Below are 20,374 nucleotides of genomic sequence, written 5' to 3'. Positions count from 1 at the left end.
TAACCTACTCAATCCAGGCTGGCCATTTCTGGAGATCATAGGAAAGAAAGTCACACGATTACCAATCCAAAAACTTAATCCGAACGACGGCAGCCGCGTCCTGCTGCGGTCGCCAATTTGTTGATTTACACCCTATATGTGTGTAAACAAAGAAACTGACACCTATTATAAAGAAGAATAATCAAAATATTTTTATTTTTTTCAACTGTCCTCCGTCGGACAAAGGCAGTGTGAGAACACCACACTGGAAGCAAAGTCTGCTTACAGAATATATTTTTAGCAATAATACAGAGATATATTTGCTCAGCAGTAATACAGAGATATATACTTGCTTTGCTTTGCTTAAGATACCTATCTTCTCCTCTGTTTAAATACACTTACATTCATACTGCACCCAATGTGTGCACGTCAGCAACCCTTTCCTTTGAAGCTTGTTCTCACATTCCTTATCTACAAATGTCTGCAAGCAACATTCCTTCTGCTCCCCCCCCTTACACAGCCTCCTGTCTCTGCTTCACACCAGGCTGCTCAAGGTTGAATCTATGACTCCCTTATTGTTTTCACAGGTTTGTGACTCATAGGTCTTTTGCCTTAATACTTGCACTTCACTGACCATAGGAACTTTATACTGTTCAACTGTTTCTCATTATATTTATGTAGCATGTTCATTATTATTAACAAGAAACAGAACGAAACCTTGCGCCGCAAGAAGAGGACCTCAGCTGGCAGGGGTTGGGCAACGCGGCTGCTGGCTGATCTGCAAGGCTTCGTTCTGTTTCTGAGAGTCTGACGTCCTGCAGAAACAGAACGAAACCTTGCGTCGGAAGAAGAGGACCTCAGCTGGCAGGGGTTGGGCAACGCGGCTGCTGGCTGATCTGCAAGGCTTCGTTCTGTTTCTGTGAGTCTGACGTCCTGAAGGACGTCAGACTCACAGAAGCAGAAAGAAGCCTTGTGCTGGAAGAAGAGGACCTCGGCTGGCAGGGGTTGGGGTTGTGGTCCCCCGACAGCAAAGGTAGGTGGCGGCGGGGGAGGGTTGGCGGTGGGGGGGTCAAGGGCCCCACGTAGCTACGCCACTGCCTTATGCAGGTCATTCCCCCACACGAAGGCCATTTTTACCTCAGGGGTAAAATGGCCGATTTTTCTATTTTCACCATTAATGGCCATGCACATGAACCCCTATCACCACCGATTCTGCGCATTAACCACATGCGGCAATGTAGCCGTGCTAACCAATTAGCATAGAACATGTCCAATCCCTGCCCCCAGTGCTAAAAAGCTAGCACATATTACTGCTGGATGCCTGAGCGCAGCCCGTGGCTGCAGTAAGTGTTCGTTAGTGCTTACCGCACATGGGAACATTGAAATAACAGAAGTGATGGTCACAATGTCGATATGATACAATGATAACCCCAACCAAACAGTGAATCACGGCATAAGCATTTCCAACTTTTCTTTATACAAAAAAGAGGGAGGAAAAAGACCTCCTAGAAACTGTGGCAAAATTCACGCTTTTTGACGACACAATATGCACATAGTTAAAAATACTAATCATTGGTCAAAAAACCCCTCCACTTCAAAGATTCTTTATGAGCGTAAACAAAAAATAAAGCAAAAACCATTAAAGGGTGCAAATCATTAACACTTCTTCCGACTGTGTCACTTACCTTGTAGAGAGAACATCATGTTCCGATGCTCACTTACTTTAAGTGGGACAAAAGGAAAACAAATAGTGTGGTCCCGACACACGTTTCGCTCCAGGCTTCCTATGGAGACCCTCACCGTGTCCTGAATCAGCAGGTAACTTCTCCGCTGAAATGTAAGTAGCAGTTACTAGCAAGTAGTAGTTACCCGCTGAGGTCTCCAGAGGAAGCTTGGAGCGAAACAAGTCTGTCGGGACCAACACACTTTTTCTTTTGCCCTGCTTAAATTGAGCAGAACAAGATTTTTTCTATACGTGCGTGGGATAAACACAAAGGAATCCTGTTTAGAAGGAATGATGGTTCTGCGACTTCTACGGTCTATGCCCTGATTGTGACTGAATAGATAGGGATGGGCTGGAGCGTACATTTTAAGGGGCTTCGTCGTTAGCTTCAGAACTAAGTACAAGAACAGTGCTGGGCAGACTTCCACGGTCTGTGCCCTGAGAAAGGCAAGGAACAAATCAAATTCAGGTATACATCAGGGGCATAGCTAGGTGGGGCCGGTGGGGCATGGGCTCCCGCAGATTTAGCCCTGGCCCCCCTGCTTTCACACCCCCTGCTGCCGACCCATCCCCGCCAGGTACCTTTGCTGGCGGGGGGGTCCCCAACCCCCGCCAGCTGAAGTCCTCTTCAGCGCCAGTCTCCAGCACGTTGATGATCTGGATTCTGTTTCTGTGAGTCCTGACGTCCTGCACGTAGGAATCCAGATCAGCAAATGTGCTGGACTCGGAGACCGGCGCTGAAGGGGAATTCGGCTGGCGAGGGTTGGGGATCCCCGTCAGCAAAGGTACCTGGCGGTGGTGGGGAGGGGGGGTCGGCGCCGCCGGAGGGGGGGGGGCTAAAATGTGCCCCCTCACCTCGGGCTCTTGACCCTCCCCTCCCACCAGTTTGGATACATATAAAATACACAGACAAAAAAGCAACACTGGGCCTTCAAGACTGGGACAACTGTAATTCTTTATTAAACAAATGACCCGACACGGGCCGTGTTTCGGCGTTAGGCAACGCCTGCCTCAGGGGTCAAAATGTAGTACTGTAATATACAAGTTGTGTAGGTACTGTGCCTATATGATGAAATGGAGATACAATCAAATAGTAATACTGCAATATACAAATTGTATAGGTTCAGTGCCCCAAAATGTACAACGAAGGTTATAGGTTGCCACGCTTTCAAAGATTGAGCTCTATGTAGAGCCTTCTCATTTGCACTACCTGTACCTGTTGCATATTGGGAGCTGAAGACTCTGTTAAGTAATGATCGTAAGTGTTTTTTTGATGACTTACGTATTAACATAGGGCTCCTTTTACTAAGCGGCGGTAAGCCCAACGCGGGCTTACCACTCGCTACAACGGAAGTACCGCCGGGCTACCACACCAGCCCGGCAGTACTTCCCACCCCTAATGCGCTATTTCTGGTGCTACGAACATTTGTAGCGCCGGATAGTACCCGCCGGTTACCGCAGGGTTAGCATGGGAGCCCTTACCGCCACTCGCCCGCCCCGAAATGGCCACGTGACAAGTGCATTACTTGCTGCAGGAAAGTGAGACCGGCCCTTTTACCACCTGCGGTAAAAGGGGGGCCTCGCCGCGGGTGTAAAATACGCGCCGACGCCGCCCCCTTTTGCCTGCAGCTTGGTAAAAATGGGCCATAGTAAATGTCAGCAGATAAAGACCTCTATGGTCCAGTCTACCAAAAAAGGTGTCCAGAGTTATATCTGGCGCTCTGTGCAAATTCCACATCTTCATGATTAAACTCTGAACAGTGGAATCATAAAAGGGGCAGTCGGCAACTGAACTTGCCAAACTCACATGGGCATTCTTGGAACATACCATTGTTTTTATCCTAACAATGGTCTTTCCCTCCCCCCATCACTGACTAGCATCAATTATTCATGAATATCAGCTTTACCATTCTACCTCCCCCGCCCCAACACACACAGATACACAGCACTTGCAATTATAGCATATACTTTGAAGGAGATTAATTACGTGCATATTATATCACAATCTCTGCCTGCCAATTTGGGGGCACAGACTGTAGAAATCTGCCCAGCACTGGTATTACTTGCCTACCTCTGGAACTGCCGTTAAAGTTCCCTCTAGCTATGAAGTCATTAAATTTTGTGTTAATCTGACTATTATTTTTCTATGTAGGGATCCTCTGTGTTTAACCCGTGCATTCTTGAATTCCATCGTCCGTTTTTGTCTTCACCACATCCTCTGGGAGAGCAGTCCAAGCAAACACCACTTTTCTGTGAAAAAGAATTTTCTGACGTTGCCTCCTAAGTCTACCATCCTGCAACATCAACTCGTGACCTTTAACTATGCTGCTTCCCTGTCTCTGAAAAAGATTAGTTTGCATATTAATACCTTTTAAGTATTTAAATATCGGTATCATTACCCCCCTCCCCTCCCCCATTTCCTCCTTTCCTCCAGGGTATACATATTCAGGTCTTCAAGTTTCTTCTCATACATCTTTTGGAACATTTCTGATTGACAGTTGTTCCTTCCTCCACTCCCTAGATATTTATGTACATTATCTCGTTGAAGTGCCTTTCAGTTAGAGAGATGTTTTCAGTTTAGCTCAACTTCCCCCTAAAGAAAGTCACCTTAGCACATTTATACAGCCCAAAAGTAATCTTGATGTCATCTGAAAAGATTTTCAATCACTCAAAGTTGTTCTCTCCCACATGAATCCTTTGATGTTGTTTCAGAGTTGACAGATGGCTGAAACATTTATTGCACTCAGTACATGTAAACGGTTTTTCTCCTGTGTGTATCATTTCATGAATTTTCAGATTTGACAGACGACTGAAACATTTATTGCAGTTGGTACATGTAAAAAGATTCTCTCCTGTATGAATCTTATGATGATCTTTCAGACTTGATGAATGACTGAAACGCTTATTGCACTCGGCACACGTAAAAGGTTTCTCACCTGTGTGAATCCTTTGATGACGTTTCAGATTTGCTAGATGACTAAAACATTTACTGCATTCAGTACATGTAAATTTCTCTCGGGGCTGTCCCGTGTGGATCTTTTCATGGATTTTCAGAGCTAATTGATAAGTAAAACGTTCATTGCACTTAGTACATGTAAAGGGTTTCTCTCCCGTGTGAATCATTTGATGACTTTTCAGATTTGATAGACGACTGAAACATTTATTGCATTCAGTACATGTAAAAAGAGTCTCTCCTGTATGAATCCTGTGATGCTCTTTCAGACTTGATGAATGACTAAAACATTTATTGCACTCAGTACATACAAATGGTTTCTCTCCTGTGTGAATCCTTTGATGATATTTCAGATTTGATAGATGACTAAAACATTTACTGCATTCAGTACACATAAAAGGTTTCTCTTGGGGCTCTCCCGTGTGAATCCTTTGATGATGTTTCAGACTTGATAGACAACTGAAGTATTTACTGCACTCAGTACATATAAATGGTTTCTCTCGGGGCTCTCCTGTATGAATTCGTTGATGACGTTTCAGGTGTGATAGACGACTGAAATGTTTATAGCACTCAGTACATGTAAAAGGTTTCTCTTTCGTGTGACTTCTTTGATGACGTCTCAGATTTGATAGACAAGTGAAACATTTATTACACTCAATGCATGTAAAAGATTTTTTTTCCCATGTCAATATTGTCATGCTTTCTTGGAGATGAAGAAATGAAGCTGTAATCACACTCAGTATATGTCAAAGGTTTATCTCCCTTCTCTTTCCCCTCTCTCTTTTGATCACTGTTTTTATGTTGAAAGGGTCTTTCTCCTCTCAGATGTGTCTTGTGCTCAGGGATGATAATGAGCTCCCTATCACTTCTCTCATACTCAGTTACTCCATCCGTTATGTCTCCTGCAATGTCTCTCTGCTCCTCCTCTGATTCCAGCTGATGATTCCTTGTGTTTCTCCTCTCAGTCCCCAGCAAAACATTTTCACAGCCATTTTCTGATTGTCTTGGGACTTGTTCCATTTCTACAGGAGGTTCTTCTCGATTCTGATCCCTCTTCTGTTCTTGCATGGTGTCGTTATCTACTGGATATAAATATTAGACATTAATCATGTATTACTGACTATGGAAAGCTCTTGAAGACGCTGACCACCGTGGGCTGAATCTGACCTGAAAATTCAATGCCAAGCCTAATTCAGGCATTCAAACAGAAACACCGAGACAATATCCAGACAATGTAAAAGGTTTGATTGTTTATTAGCATCCAAGACTCGACATGGGCCGTGTTCCGGCCTACTAGGCCTGCATCAGGAATCTAAAGATTGAAAAATACAAAATATACATACAATAAAATGCAAAACATACATTTAATAAAAAAAAAAAAACAGTATAAAAGAGGATCTAAAAAATAAAAAATACAAGAAACATACTATACTATCATTATAGTGTAGAAGAGAGACTTTATAACAAATTGAAACAAATGTAATACTGTCCCTCCAATTACCGCCCCATCTCCCTTCTACCCTTCCTCTCCAAATTACTTGAACGCGCTGTCCACAGCCGCTGCCTTGATTTCCTCTCCTCTCAGGCCATCCTTGATCCGCTTCAATCCGGCTTTCGCTCACTACAATCAACAGAAACAGCTCTCTCCAAAGTCTGCAATGACCTGTTCCTTGCCAAATCCAAAGGTCACTACTCCATCCTTATCCTCCTCGACTTATCTGCCGCCTTCGACACCGTCAATCATAATTTACTTCTTGACACACTGTCCTCATTTGGATTCCAGGGCCCCGTCCTCTCCTGGTTCTCCTCGTATCTTTCCCAACGCACCTTCAGAGTATTTTCTAATGGCTCTTCTTCCACCCCCGTCCCACTCTCTGTTGGGGTTCCCCAAGGATCTGTCCTTGGACCACTTCTTTTCTCAATATACACCTCTTCCCTGGGCTCACTGATCTCATCACATGGTTTCCAGTACCATCTCTATGCCGATGACACCCAGCTCTACCTCTCCACTCCCGACATCACAGTCGAAACCCAGGCCAAAGTCTCGGCCTGCCTCTCAGATATCGCCGCCTGGATGTCCAACCGTCACCTGAAACTGAACATGGCAAAGACTGAGCTCCTTGTCTTCCCACCCAAACCCTCCTCTCCTCTTCCCCCACTCTCTGTCTCTGTTGACAACGCCCTCATCCTCCCCGTCTCGTCAGCCCGCAATCTCGGAGTCATTTTCGACTCCTCCCTCTCCTTCTCTGCCCATATCCAGCAGACAGCTAAGACCTGTCGCTTCTTCCTCTATAATATTAGCAAAATCCGCCCATTCCTCTCTGAACAGACCACCCGAACCCTCGTCCACTCACTCGTTACCTCTCGTCTTGACTATTGCAACCTTCTCCTTGCTGGTCTCCCGCTTAGCCACCTATCCCCCCTTCAATCTGTCCAAAATTCCGCTGCACGTCTTATCTACCGCGTGAACCGATACTCTCATATCACCCCTCTCCTCAAGTCGCTTCACTGGCTCCCGATTCACTACCGTATTCAGTTCAAGCTTCTCCTAATGACCTTCAAATGCACTCAATCTGCAGCCCCCCATTACCTCTCTACCCTCCTCTCCCCCTATGTCCCCACCCGTAACCTCCGCTCTCAGGACAAATCACTCCTATCTGTACCCTTCTCCACCACCGCTGACTCCAGACTCCGTCCCTTCTGCCTCGCATCACCTTATGCCTGGAACAGACTCCCCATTCATTCATGATACACTGACTACATAGTTTGTTACCTTTAGATTGTAAGCTCTCTTGAGCAGGGACTGTCCTTCCCCATGTTTTAACTTGTACAGCGCTGCGTAACCCTAGTAGCGCTATAGAAATGCTAAGTAGTAGTAGTAATACATAATTATAGAAGAGTGAAAATATGTTTGACCAAATATTAAAAACTAGTAAAAAAGGCCCGTTTCTGACACAAATGAAACGGGCGCTAGCAAGGTTTTCCTCGGAGTGTGTATGTTTGGGAGAGTGTATGTGAGAGTGGCTGTTTGAGAGTCAGAGTGAAAGTGTGAGTGTGTGTGAGAGAGAGTGAGTCTGGGTGTGAGTGTGTTTGTGAGAGAGTGTGTGTGTGAGAATGAGAGTGTGTGCAAGTGTGTATGTGAGACACAGTGTGAGAGAGAGTGTGTGTGTGTGGGCGAGAGAGAGAGTGTGTGTGAGACACAGATTCTCTGTTTGAGTGAGTGTATGAGACCAAGCGAGTGTGTGAGTGACTGTGTGGCACATAGAGAGTGAATGTGATACAGTGTGAGACAGAGTGTGTGAGAGTGAGAGTCAGAAAGACATTGTATATCAGAGAGAGAGTGTGAGCCGTGCCCTCCCAATCCATGGCCATCTGTCCCCTGGCCCCTCCATTCATCCTTTTCCAGCAATTCCCCTCTCTCCCTGAGCCCTGCCCTCCCAATCAATGCCCATCCATGCTCCTCTGTCCCCTGCCCCCTCCATTCATCCCTTTCCAGCAATTCCCCTCTCTCCCTGAGCCCTGCCCTCCCAATCCATGGCCATCCATGCTTCTCTGTCACCTGCCCCCTCCATTCATCCCTATCCAGCATTTTCCCTCTCTGCCTGAGGCCTGCCCTGCAATCCATATCCATCCATGCCCATCTGTTCCCTCCATTCATCCCTATCCAGCATTTCCCCTCTCCCTGAGTCCTGCCCTTCCAATCCATGCCCATCCATGCTCCTTTGTCACCTGGCCCCTCCATTCATCCCTATCCAGCAATTGCCCTCTCTCCCTGAGGCCTGCCCTGCAATCCATATCCATCCATGCCCATCTGTCTCCTCTATTCATCCCTAGCCAGCAATTTCCCTCTCTCCCTGAGTCCTGCCCTCCCAATCCATGCTCCTCTGTCCCCTGCCCCCTCCATTCATCCATTTCCAGCAATTCCCCTCTCTCCCTGAGCCCTGCCCTCGCAATCCATGCCCATCCATGCTCCTCTGTCCCCTGCCGCCTCCATTCATCCTTTTCCAGCAAGTCCCCTCTCTCCCTTCCATGACCCCCCCCCCCTCGCATCCATGCTCCTCTCTATCCCATGTCCCAGCCTGGCCCGCCCTCTTCTCCTCCCCCCCTTCGCATCCATGTCCCCCCTTCGCATCCATGCATCGTTTTGTTTTTTTTTTTTCTTCTTTTTCAATTTACCTCCGTGGCGTTTCCGGCAGCGAAGCGTCAGGGAAGGAGGCGGCGCTCCCGACGTGTAGCTTTCCCTTCGCTGTGTTCCGCCTTATTTTGAAGGCGGAACACAGCGAAGGGAAGGCTAGACGTCGGGAGCGCCGCCTCCTTCCCTGACGTTTCGCTTCCGGATTTGTTTGTTTTGTCGCGAGGGCGGGGCAGAGACGGCTGGCTGGCTGGCTTGAAGGGAGGCTTCACACCACGAATCCACGAACCCTACAGCTTCAGTGACGTCAGATGGCTTCAGGGCATGGCTTCAGGGCTTCACAGAACGTTGTCCTCATTAGAACGTTCACGGTGCGTTTTATTATATTAGAGATTATAACATGAAACACATAGTAAAATCCATAGTTACAAAGCCTGTGTTTCATATCATATCAGTACATTTCATACAAGTGGAGGGGCATTTTCGATATGACATCTGTCTGACTTTGGGTGTTTTGCACTAAATGTCCTAAACCCGAATAGGAAATATGGTCGTTTTCGAAACAGCAAAATGTTTTGGGTTTTTTTTTTTAACGGCCGCATGCAAGATGTTTTTGTACTCTGTCCGTTTATATTTTTTGGCTATTTTCAAAAAAAAAAGAAAATAAATTCAAGTGGAGGAACCAGCATTCTTAGGAGACTGGCCACACAGACATCCCAGGAGAACAATGGGGTACCCTAGGGGGCACTGCTGTGGAATTCGTATAAAAACTCCCAGGTACCCATCTCACCACTACCCCTTATCTTGTCTGCTGATCCCTCCAAAACCCACCGTCCCCCAACTGTACACCACTACAGTAGCCCTTATGGGTGAAGGAGTCACCTCTATGTGGGTACCGTAGATTTCTGGTGAGTGTGGGACAGGGGCGTAGCCAGACTTCGGCGGGAGGGGGACCCTGCCGAGAGTCTCGAGCCCCCCTCCCGCCGCCAACCCTCCCCTGCCTACCTTTGCTAGCGGGGGACCCCAACCCCCGCCAGCCGAGGTCCTCTTCTTCTGGCGCAAGGCTTCGTTCTGTTTCTGTGAGTCTGACGTCCTGTACGTGCAGGACGTCAGACTCACAGAAACAGAACGAAGCCCTGCGCCGGAAGAAGAGGACCTCAGCTGGCGGGGGTTGTCAAGAGGGTTGTCGGCAGGGGGGTGTGGGAGGACTATTATAGTTTATTTACTTACTATACCGTTTCTAATTGCATTCACAAAACAGAACGGTTTACATCTTAAAATAAAAATATCATTTTTAAAAACCATATAAGAAATCCATTGATTAGATAGAAAAGCACAGCAAAAACTAAAACAACCATTCTAAAAGATACTAATACCAGTAGACATTGGCACTGACTCACACTTTCCACTACAATTGTAACAGGTAGAGTGGGAAATGGGCCCGAGTCCTCCTCTCTACAGTTAGTACACTGCACCCACCATTACACTACTCCTGGGTCCTGCTTGCTGACGTAATACAACTGGCTATAACATCTGAAGTTGTCATAGAGGCTGGCACGTACTGTTTTTATTCACATCTTCAGGGGGTAGGAGGGGGTCAGTGACCACTGGGGGAGTAAAGGGGTCATCCGGTCATTTTGGGCACCTTTTAGTGCCTTATTCATTCTAAAAACAGGTCTAGACCAAAACATTGAAGTCGCAGCCCTAGACATTTTTGATCTGTTCCATTATGGCTATAAAATGTCCAAGTGTTAGGAATGCCCTAATTCCACCCCGACATGCCCCCTTGTGAGCTAGATGCACTGCAGATTAATTGCATAGATAAACATCTGTAAAATAGGTTTGGAAAATACCAATTTGGACGTTTTATGAAGAAACTAGTAAAAAAGCCCCGTTTCTGATGCAAATGAAACGGGGGCTAGCAAGGTTTTCTTCAGAGTGTGCATGTGGGAGTGTGTGTGTCCCTGCCCTCTGCCCTCTCTCCCTTCCCCTGTGCTTGTCTGTCCCCTCCCCCTTCCCCCTCCGAGTCCAGTCCTTCAGTGTTAAGTTTCCTGCTGTGCTGTGTTTGTGTTACCCAGAGAGTGAGGGCGTCTCTCTCCCCTCCCCCCTCTGAGTCCTTCACTGTTACAGAGAGAGGGATTTCGTGCTGTGCTGTTTTCCTTCACTCATGGGGAAACCGGATATCTCTGGCGCTTCGCACTTCCGGCTGGAGGCTTCATAGAACGTTGGTGGTGCCTTTTATATATATGGACTAGGATAAAAGGCCTGTTTCTGAAAGCAATGAAACGGGCGCCAACAAGGTATTGCCTTTGTGCAATTAATGTTTTGAAAGGGATTGTAAGGCTAAATGTGTTCTCACCCTCCCTCCGGTAAAATAGAATAACCGTTCTTTGCTAGCTACATGTGGTCTATATTTTTCTTAAGTGTTTTTCTTTTTTCTTCCTTCTAAATTATTGTATTGGATCTTCTCTTTCAGAGAAGACTCACAGAAGACTCACGTCAGACTCACAGAAGCAGAAGCCTGCGCGGCCACATTGGTGATCTGCAAGGGCCGACTTCTAGTGGAATAGCAACATTCCATGTAGAATCTCCAATAGTATCTATTTTATTTTTGTTACATTTGTACCCTGCGCTTTCCCACTCATGGCAGGCTCAATGCGGCTTACATGGGGCAATGGAGGGTTAAATGACTTGCCCAGAATCACAAGGAGCTGCCTGTGCCTGAAGTGGGAATTGAACTCAGTTCCTCAGTTCCCCAGGACCAAAGTCCACCACCCTAACCACTAGGCCATAGCTTACAAATTGGTAGGATTTCTTATTTGCAAACCATTTCTTGGAACATTTTGTCTTCATAGACTGATGAGATGTTCCCTGGAAATGACACTATGTGGACATAAGAGCTTTGAAGAATTGCCTGATTGAAAATATGTTATATTCTGTGCTTATCGGGGAGTTTCTTCCATACCGATTAAGCAACGACCCCTGATCAGGCTCCTATTGAAATATGGCTAGTCAGGTCAAGTTTGTCGCCACCCTAACTCACTGGGGGATGATCAGAAGCAAACGCCGGCGTTTGCTACCGCCCCATGATCAGAGTCCCCGAGCGCGTGAAACAACAATAAAATAAAAATCGGTCAAAAGATTGCAAATTAGTCCTGTCAAGTACTAAGCATGATGTAAATAGGAGCAACAAACACAGTTTGAAATGTCTATAAGCCAATGCCAGGAGCCTAAGAAATAAGATGGGAGAGTTAGAATATATTGCACTAAATGAAAAATGAGATATAATAGGCATCTCTGAGACCTGGTGGAAGGAGGCTAACCAGTGGGACACTGTCATACCGGGGTACAAATTATATTGTAGTGATAGGGTGGCTCGAATTGGTGGAGGGGTAGCATTGTATATTAACGAGAGCCTTGAATCAAATAGATTGAAAATTCTGCAGGAAACAAAACACTTCTTGGAATCACTATGGATTGAAATTTCATGTGTAAAGGGGAAAAGGATAGTGATGTCAGGTTCTCAGGTTCAGAGCCCGCGGGGCCGGGCTCTGGAGCAAACGTGAGCCCTTGGGCTGCTGACGAGGAGCGACAGCAGCAGGCAAAACCCACCAATCAACGCTGGACAAGCACACTGGCACCGGCAGGGACTGCCGGCACCGCCCAGCGAGCCGGAACACATGGACTGGAATCCCCCGGACTGGAAAACACAGGACTGGAACAATGGACTGAAACACTGGACTGGAATCCCCAGGACTGGAGGACACAGGATTGGAACACTGGACTGGAATCCCCCGGACTGGAGGACACTGGGCTGGAACACACCGGACCGGAACACCCTGGACTGGAGCACACTGGACTGGTCCGTTCAGCTTCACCTGCACTTAGCCACTGCCCCTCAAGGGTTGAGCCCCTGGGTTCGAGTGGCCGGCAGGACTTACTGGATGACACCGGATGACACAGGGACCAGGACTGGAAACAGAAGTACTCCTAAATCCTAAACTGACTTAAGTGCTCCCAAGCCTTAAAACCAACAGAAGTGTTCCTAACAGTAAACTAACAAAAGGACTTCCTAAGCCCTATACTAACAGGAGTGCCCCTAGGCACTGACCTAACAGGAGTGCTTCTCACAGTACCAAAAGGAAAAGCAAGGGAGTTACAAGAGAAAGGCAGGGAAACTAAACACCTAAACCAGAAGTGCTTCCAAAGCACCAGACCCAACCGTGCTTCTAAAGCACCAAACACAGCAGAGCTTCCAAAGCCCTAGACACAGAAGTGCTTCTAAAGCACCAAGAGGGAAAAGCAGGGGAACCACAAGAGAAAAGCAGGAAAGCTAAACACACAGTCACAAGTGCACACTGCACTAACACTAACCTGGACTTAAAGCAAGTAGGAAAAGCAAACGTTGCAAAGGCCCTGAAGGGAAGAACACCACTTCCTTCTCAAGGCCCTCCCTGATTATGTCACACTCCCTAGACCTACGCAGACAGCACACTGAAAAACCCAGAGAGGCCCAACCCACACCAATGCAGCACCGTGAAGCACTTGAAGCCAGTACACCCAAACAGAGGTAGAGCTAACTCAGTCCACACACACAGCTGTAGTAAAGTGAAACAATTAGAGTCATGCTGCTGGAAGCTGCCAGCATAGAGAGAGAGCTAGCTCAGAAAGGACAGACAAAAGAAACAGAAGCCAGCTAAGAAGTTGGCCCCCAGGAAAAAGGTAAGTTTGAGAGGGGTTCTGACCACAATCATAACAAGTGATAGGAGTGTACTACCGTCCACCTGGCCAGGATGAACAGACGGATGCAGAAATGTTAAAAGAAATTAGGGACGCAAACAAACTGGGCAACACAATAATAATGGGTGATTTCAATTACCCCGATATTGACTGGGTAAATGTAACATCGGGACACGCTAGGGAGATAAAATTCCTCGATGAAATCAAGGACAGCTTTATGGAACAGCTGGTACAGGAACCGACGAGAGAAGGAAAAATTCTAGACCTAGTCCTTAGTGGAATGCATGATCTGGTGCAGGAGGTAATGGTGCTGGGGCCGCTTGATAACAGTGATCATAATATGATCGGATTTGATATTAGCTTTGAAGTAAGTATACATAGGAAACCAAATACGTTAGCATTTAACTTTAAAAAAGGAGACTATGGGGGAGGAGGTGACGTCACCGACGGAGATGGCAGCGTGAGCTGGGAGCTCCGTCGCACCCCGAGCAACTAAAGCATATTAATCCTGCTAAAGAGCCTTAATCTGAAGCAGAAAACACGGAGTAGCGAGCTAAAAGAAGAGCCGAGAGAATGACATCGACGTCGCAAACAGCCATGTTGGCTCTGTCGGCGTTTGCGTTTGAGAACGCATCGGCGAAAAAAAAACATGGCGGCGCTCCGGCGGAACAGCGGCCCAATCTATCACCGGAACAGCAACTGCATAACTCTCCACCTCTATTTGAAACGGGGGATGTTACGGAACCTGAGGAAACTACGTTACAAGATATCGGGTCCTGGATAAAGGAGATTCAGGCAGATCTTAAAGCCATGCGCTCTGATCTCACGTTGCTGGGGACGGATCTGAAAGGTGAGATTGGGGCCTTGGGAGTCCGCGTGGCAGAGACTGAAGACAAGATAGAAGAGCAAGCGGAGGCCATACAGAGCTTAAATGAGCAGGCAAGCAAATCTAAGCAAGAGTTTCAGCAAGTGTGGGACAAGTTAGAGGATCTTGAGAATCGCAATCGAAGAAACAATTTGAGATTCAGAGGACTGCCAGAAGTACCATTATACTCAGACTGTGAGACTGTGGTGCAAAAAATAGCGAGCGCATGGCTGGCAACAATGAAAGTCAATAAAGACCCCTCGGATATACAAATAGTGCGGGCTCACCGGGCGTTGGGAACGCCAAGAGCTAATAAACCGCGAGACCTAATTGCCTGTTTTGGTGACTTTAAAATAAAAGAACAGATTATGCAGGCGGCTAGGGAATCCCCAGATTTTCAATGGGAGTCCTACAAAATCGCTTGCTACCAGGACCTGGCAGCCGCCACTCTGAAAAGAAGAGCGGAGCTAAAGCCCTTAACTCAATTTTTACAGGCAGAAGGTATTCGTTACCGATGGAGCTACCCTTTTGCTCTACGCTTTTATAAAGAGGGGAAACTTCATCAAATACGACAACTGGAGGACGCAAAAGAGCAACTACCAAAAGCTTTTGATAGCACAACACATCAACCTGCTAAGACTAATCTACCAAAGCCACGATGGCAGAGAGTCACTAGAGGCAAGGGTCGACTTTCTCGACAGCAATCAGACCCTAGACTTCGACACGATTTGGATGCACATGGATCTTGAACAAAAACTTAGAAAGACAATGTCTGAATTAAAAGAAGACCCGAAACTGAAACGAGAGGATCCACGGAAGAGTGAGACGTACTGTTTGGGAATTGTTTAATAGATATGACATGTTATAAGTTATGGAAAGTTATATACTGTTATTCTATGAAAAAAATATGATATGGAGGGTTCTAGGAAGGGATTAATAGGTTAACACTTGAAGGCGGAAAGACACTAATGATATGCAAGAACAAATAATGGGGGTGAGGTCCCTTCCCCGAAAACACACCTGTGTAATAATAACAGATGTGTATAATAGTAGGGAGGGAGAAGGGGGGGAGGGAGGAAGGGGCGGGTAATAGAAGGGAAAAGCAGAAAATACGGATGTCCGGAATGGGTGGAAGAAAAATAGGGATATTTGGGAGCAGCCCACATATAAACTTAGACTATGACTGCTTAGTTAACAAAAAACAATGTATAACATGATCTGCATGACCCTTAATGTTAAGGGATTAAATTCTCCCACGAAGAGACAGTTGTTATTTAAAGAAGTGCAACGCCTAAAAGCAGATGTGTCTTTCATACAGGAAACACATCTGCTGCCAACTAAAGAACACCTATGCCAAGGGGGGAGGAGTAATTCTATATATTTTGCATCAAACCACAAAGAGAATAAGAAAAAGGGAGTCCTCATAATACTGACCAATAGACACCCATGGCAGGTACAAGAGATAATAAGAGACAGAGAGGGACGATACCTATTGCTAATAGTTCAGTTGGGAAATGAAACATTGTCCCTATTAAACATTTATGCACCTAACACTCAGCAAGGTGCCTTCTACAAAGAAATATCTAAGACCCTGAGCAAACATGTGAAAGGCACTTTACTAATAGGAGGAGACTTCAACCTGACACTACACCCACTATTAGATAACACAACAGGAGGGATACGATATGCCCAATCTGAAAGAGCACAACTGCATAAATTTATAGATAATTGGCAGGTACTGGACATTTGGAGACAGATGCATCCGAAATCCAGAGGTTATACATATTATTCGGCGGTTCATGATTCCCATTCCCGTATAGATATGTAGTTGGGGCCACCAGATATATTCTCTAAAGTAATGGAGATACAGATACTTCCAAGAACGTGGTCAGATCATGCACCTGTTCTATTGGAAATGGAATGGACAGTCAGACCTCCGGGGATTCCAACCTGGAGGTTCCCGGATGAACTGCTAGCTGACCCTAAGATGCTTTTGCAATTGGAAGGGGAGATAAAGGAGTACTTAGATTATAATGACAACGGAGAAGTAACTTCGCAGATACTTTGGGAAGGTTTGAAAGCAGTGGTCAGGGGGAAAATAATAACAATACAAATACATATGAAAAAGAAAGCAAAGGCTCAGGTACAAACACTACATGCGGAATTGTTAGGGCTAACCATACAAGCTCAGCAACACCCTTTATCACAACAGTCACAAGATAGGATACATAGTATTCGATTAGCGCTTAGAGAGTTACAGCTAGCAGAAGTGGCAGAACATCTACAACAAGCCAGACAAACTTATTTTGAATTTGGTAATAGGCCATCGAGACTGTTAGCATACAAACTTAAAAAACGTAGCCTAAGTTCATATATACATACGATTCAAACGGAAGAGGGCACAATGGGCACTAAATTGGAAGACATAAAAGATACTTTTTACAAATACTATCAACGGTTATATCAGGCTGAAGAAATAGCGACCCCACAAGCCACCCGGGAATACTTGGCACAGGTAACACTTCCAAAATTGACAACTGGGGAGGCAAAGGTTTTATCTGATGCAATCACCCTAGAAGAGGTACAATGGGCTATCCAGGACCTACCGCATGGGAAAGCCCCAGGGCCCGATGGCTACACAAATAAATTTTATAAAAAATATAGTAAAATTCTGGCCCCGCTGTTAGTCCGAGTATTTAATGAAATGGAGCCCCATTTGGAACTGCCATATTCATGGCGGCTAGCAGGCATAACACTTATTCTGAAGCCAGGTAAAGATCCCCAGAGATGTGAGTCATACCGTCCGATTTCCCTTTTGGGGACGGACTATAAGATTTTCACAAAAATCCTAGCCCACCGACTGCAGCAGGTTATGCCGAAATTAGTACATGGGGACCAAACGGGTTTCATAAGTGGAAGACAGACTTTCGATAACATTCGTAGAGCCATACATTTGATTTATGAGGCAAGAGATACAGAACAGCCGATGTTGGTATTATCCCTCGACGCTGAAAAAGCGTTTGATCGAGTACAGTGGCAATTCATGTTTTCAGTATTAGAAAAAATAGGTATTACAGGAAGATTCATCTCATGGATGACATTAATATATTTGAACCCTATAGCTTTTTTGCGAATTAATGGAGTCAGATCTGACTTGATCCACCTTGAGAGGGGTACTCGTCAGGGATGTGCGTTGTCTCCATTACTATTCGCACTTACAATGGAACCGTTAGCCCAACATATTAGACAACACGTAGATATACAGGGTTTGACCATAGGAGAGGAGACACATAAAATCATGCTGTTTGCAGACGACATCTTGCTTACACTGACATCCGCACAGGAATCACTACCATGGGTAATGCAGTGTTTACAAACATATGGGAGGATGGCAGGATTCCGGGTGAACATGGATAAGTCAGAGATCATGGGGGTAGGCCTCTCCAGTGAGATGACACTGGCGTTAAGTCGAAGGTATCCCTTTCGGTGGGTCAGTCGATGCCTGCGATACTTAGGGGTTAACCTTACAGCTAAATTAGTAGATTTATATGAAGCTAACTTCCCACAAAAAATCAAGGAACTGCTGAAGGAACTGGAAAGATGGGAAGGGCTAGAATTATCATGGATAGGAAGGATATCGGCAGTAAAAATGATGCTCCTACCAAAGATTTTATATTTATTCATAGCATTACCCCTACCGATTCCAAACCATTTTTTTCGTCACCTGCAACGTAAAGTCTTCGCATATATTTGGCAGCACAAACCACCCAGGGTGAGGGCAGACATGATGTATCAGCCAAAGGATAGAGGGGGCATGGGGGTACCCAACTTTAAACAATATTATCAAGCAGCCCAATTGAGGGTATTGGCGGGGTGGGGTTCCAGTTTCTCACCTCCTTGGCTACAAATCGAAAAATACTGGTTGAAGATAGAGAGGCCAGATGCCATATTATGGGCTCCACAGAATCAATTATTAACATGCATTCGGCAGGCACCACCCGCAATAAGATTTCCCCTCCAGACTTGGAATGTGTTACGACAGAAACACCTCCCGGGCAGGAAACACTTTAAACGAATGAAAATACAGACAGCTATGGGATGTCCGATAGGGGCGACAGACAATGTATTTCGAGTCTGGAAACAAAAAGGGCTGGTAGCAATACATCAGATATGGGAAGAGGGGAATATGATCCCATTTGCAGAACTCCAAGAGGAATTTGAACTCCCTAGGTCCCACTTATATCACTACCAGAGGGTTAAGGATTACATACAGCGAAAAGCTAAAAGGGAGCTTACCCTTGACGAAACAGCCCTAGAACAGGCTATAGGAGGGGGAAGTCAGAGGGGATGTATTTCCCGTTTATATAGAGCGATGGGATCCCACTCAAACCCATTAGAACGATACACTCAGAGGTGGGAAAAGGCTATGCAACAGAAGTATGACAGTAATAGCTGGGAAAAAGCATTGAGTTATCTGCTTAAAGTATCTATTTCTAGCTCTTTGGTTGAGAACGGATACAAAATGCTATACCAGTGGTATCTGACGCCTAATAAGATAGCGAGAATGTATAAAAAAGAAAGTAGCTGGTGTTGGAGAGGGTGTAAAGAGACTGGAGATATGGCACATATTTGGTGGATATGTCCCAAAGCACAGGCATACTGGCTAGAACTAATTAAGACATTGGGGAAATTTTTGGGGAGCCATTATCCAATGAAGATGGAGACATGCCTATTGCAATTCCAACCGGCAGGCATAAAATCAATAACACATCGCTTGGCGTCGATGTGGTTGGTAGCAGGAAAAATTGTATTAGCATCAGCATGGAAACAATCTTTTTTACCACCGGTGGTGCGGGTGGTGCATAAAATGGACTATGTTTATCAAATGTCTAAGTTGACAGCAATAAAGACAGGCAGGATTCCACAATTCTACAAACAATGGGACCAATATTCAACCTGGAGGCAGAAGGATGGAGTGGACTTGGATGCCCCCAGACTAATGACAGCCCCATGATCTGATCATGGAGTAAAGACATATCATGAACCTATACCGGTTAGCAACCGTACAAGGGGAAAGTTGGGGGGGAGGGGGGTAATGTACTAGAAGTATGATTAAGATGTGATTATCAGCATTTGTGTTATATATGTAAAAACTTCAATAAAAATAATTACAAAAAAAAAAAAAAAAAAGGAGACTATGATAAAATGAGAACGGTGAAAAGAAAACTTAGAGGAGCGACTGCGAGGGTCAAAAATTTACATCAAAAACACCATCCTGGAAGCCCAGGCCAAATATATTCCATGTATTAAAAAAGGAGGACAGAAGACCAAACGACAGCCGGCGTGGTTAAAAAGTGAGGTGAAGAAAGCTATTAGAGCTAAAAGAAAATCCTTCAGAAAATGAAGGAAGGAACCAACTGAAAATAATAAGAAACGGCATAAGGAATTTCAAGTCAAATGCAAAGCGCTGATAAGAAAAGCTAAGAGGGACTTCGAAAAAAAGATTGCGTTGGAGGCAAAAACACGTAGTAACATTTTTTTTAGGTATACTAAAAGCAGGAAGCTGGCAAAAGAATCAGTTGGACCGCTAGATGACCGAGGAGTAAAAGGGGCGATCAGGGAAGACACAGCCGTAGCGGAGAGATTAAATGAATTCTTTGCTTTGGTCTTCACCGAGGAAAATTTGGGTGGGATACCGGTGCCGGAAATGGTATTCGAAGCTGACGAGTCGGAGAAACTTAATGAATTCTCTGTAAACCTGGAGGATGTAATGGGGCAGTTCTACAAACTGAAGAGTAGCAAATCTCCTGGACTGGATGGTATTCATCCCAGAGTACTGATAGAACTGAAAAATGAGCTTGCGGAGCTATTGTTAGAAATATGTAATTTATCCTTAAAATCGAGCGTGGTACTGGAAGATTGGAGGGTGGCCAATGTAACGCCGATTTTTTAAAAAGGTTCCAGAGGAGAACTGGGAAATTA

General features: G+C 45.5%; 2 protein-coding genes across 2 annotated transcripts in view; one reads left to right on the top strand and one right to left on the bottom strand.

Annotated features, from left to right (window-relative positions):
- LOC115463370 (gastrula zinc finger protein XlCGF26.1-like) overlaps positions 1-20,374 on the top strand; it is a 952,960-nt gene that overhangs the window by 401,161 nt on the left and 531,425 nt on the right. The window lies entirely within an intron of this gene.
- Positions 4,128-20,374, bottom strand: part of LOC115460001 (zinc finger protein 135-like) — a 52,078-nt gene continuing 35,831 nt past the window's right edge. Inside the window, exons 7-8 of the mRNA XM_030189862.1 lie at positions 5,447-5,734; positions 4,128-5,358 (exon numbers count right to left, since the gene is read on the bottom strand). Of these exons, the coding sequence (XP_030045722.1) occupies positions 4,367-5,358; positions 5,447-5,734 (1,280 nt within the window). The 3' untranslated portion in view covers positions 4,128-4,366. The remainder of the gene's footprint in view (positions 5,359-5,446; positions 5,735-20,374) is intronic.

Source organism: Microcaecilia unicolor, chromosome 1 (assembly GCF_901765095.1).
Source record: "Microcaecilia unicolor chromosome 1, aMicUni1.1, whole genome shotgun sequence".
Lineage (NCBI taxonomy): Eukaryota > Metazoa > Chordata > Amphibia > Gymnophiona > Siphonopidae > Microcaecilia > Microcaecilia unicolor.
This window is presented reverse-complemented; position numbering and strand designations above follow the sequence as displayed.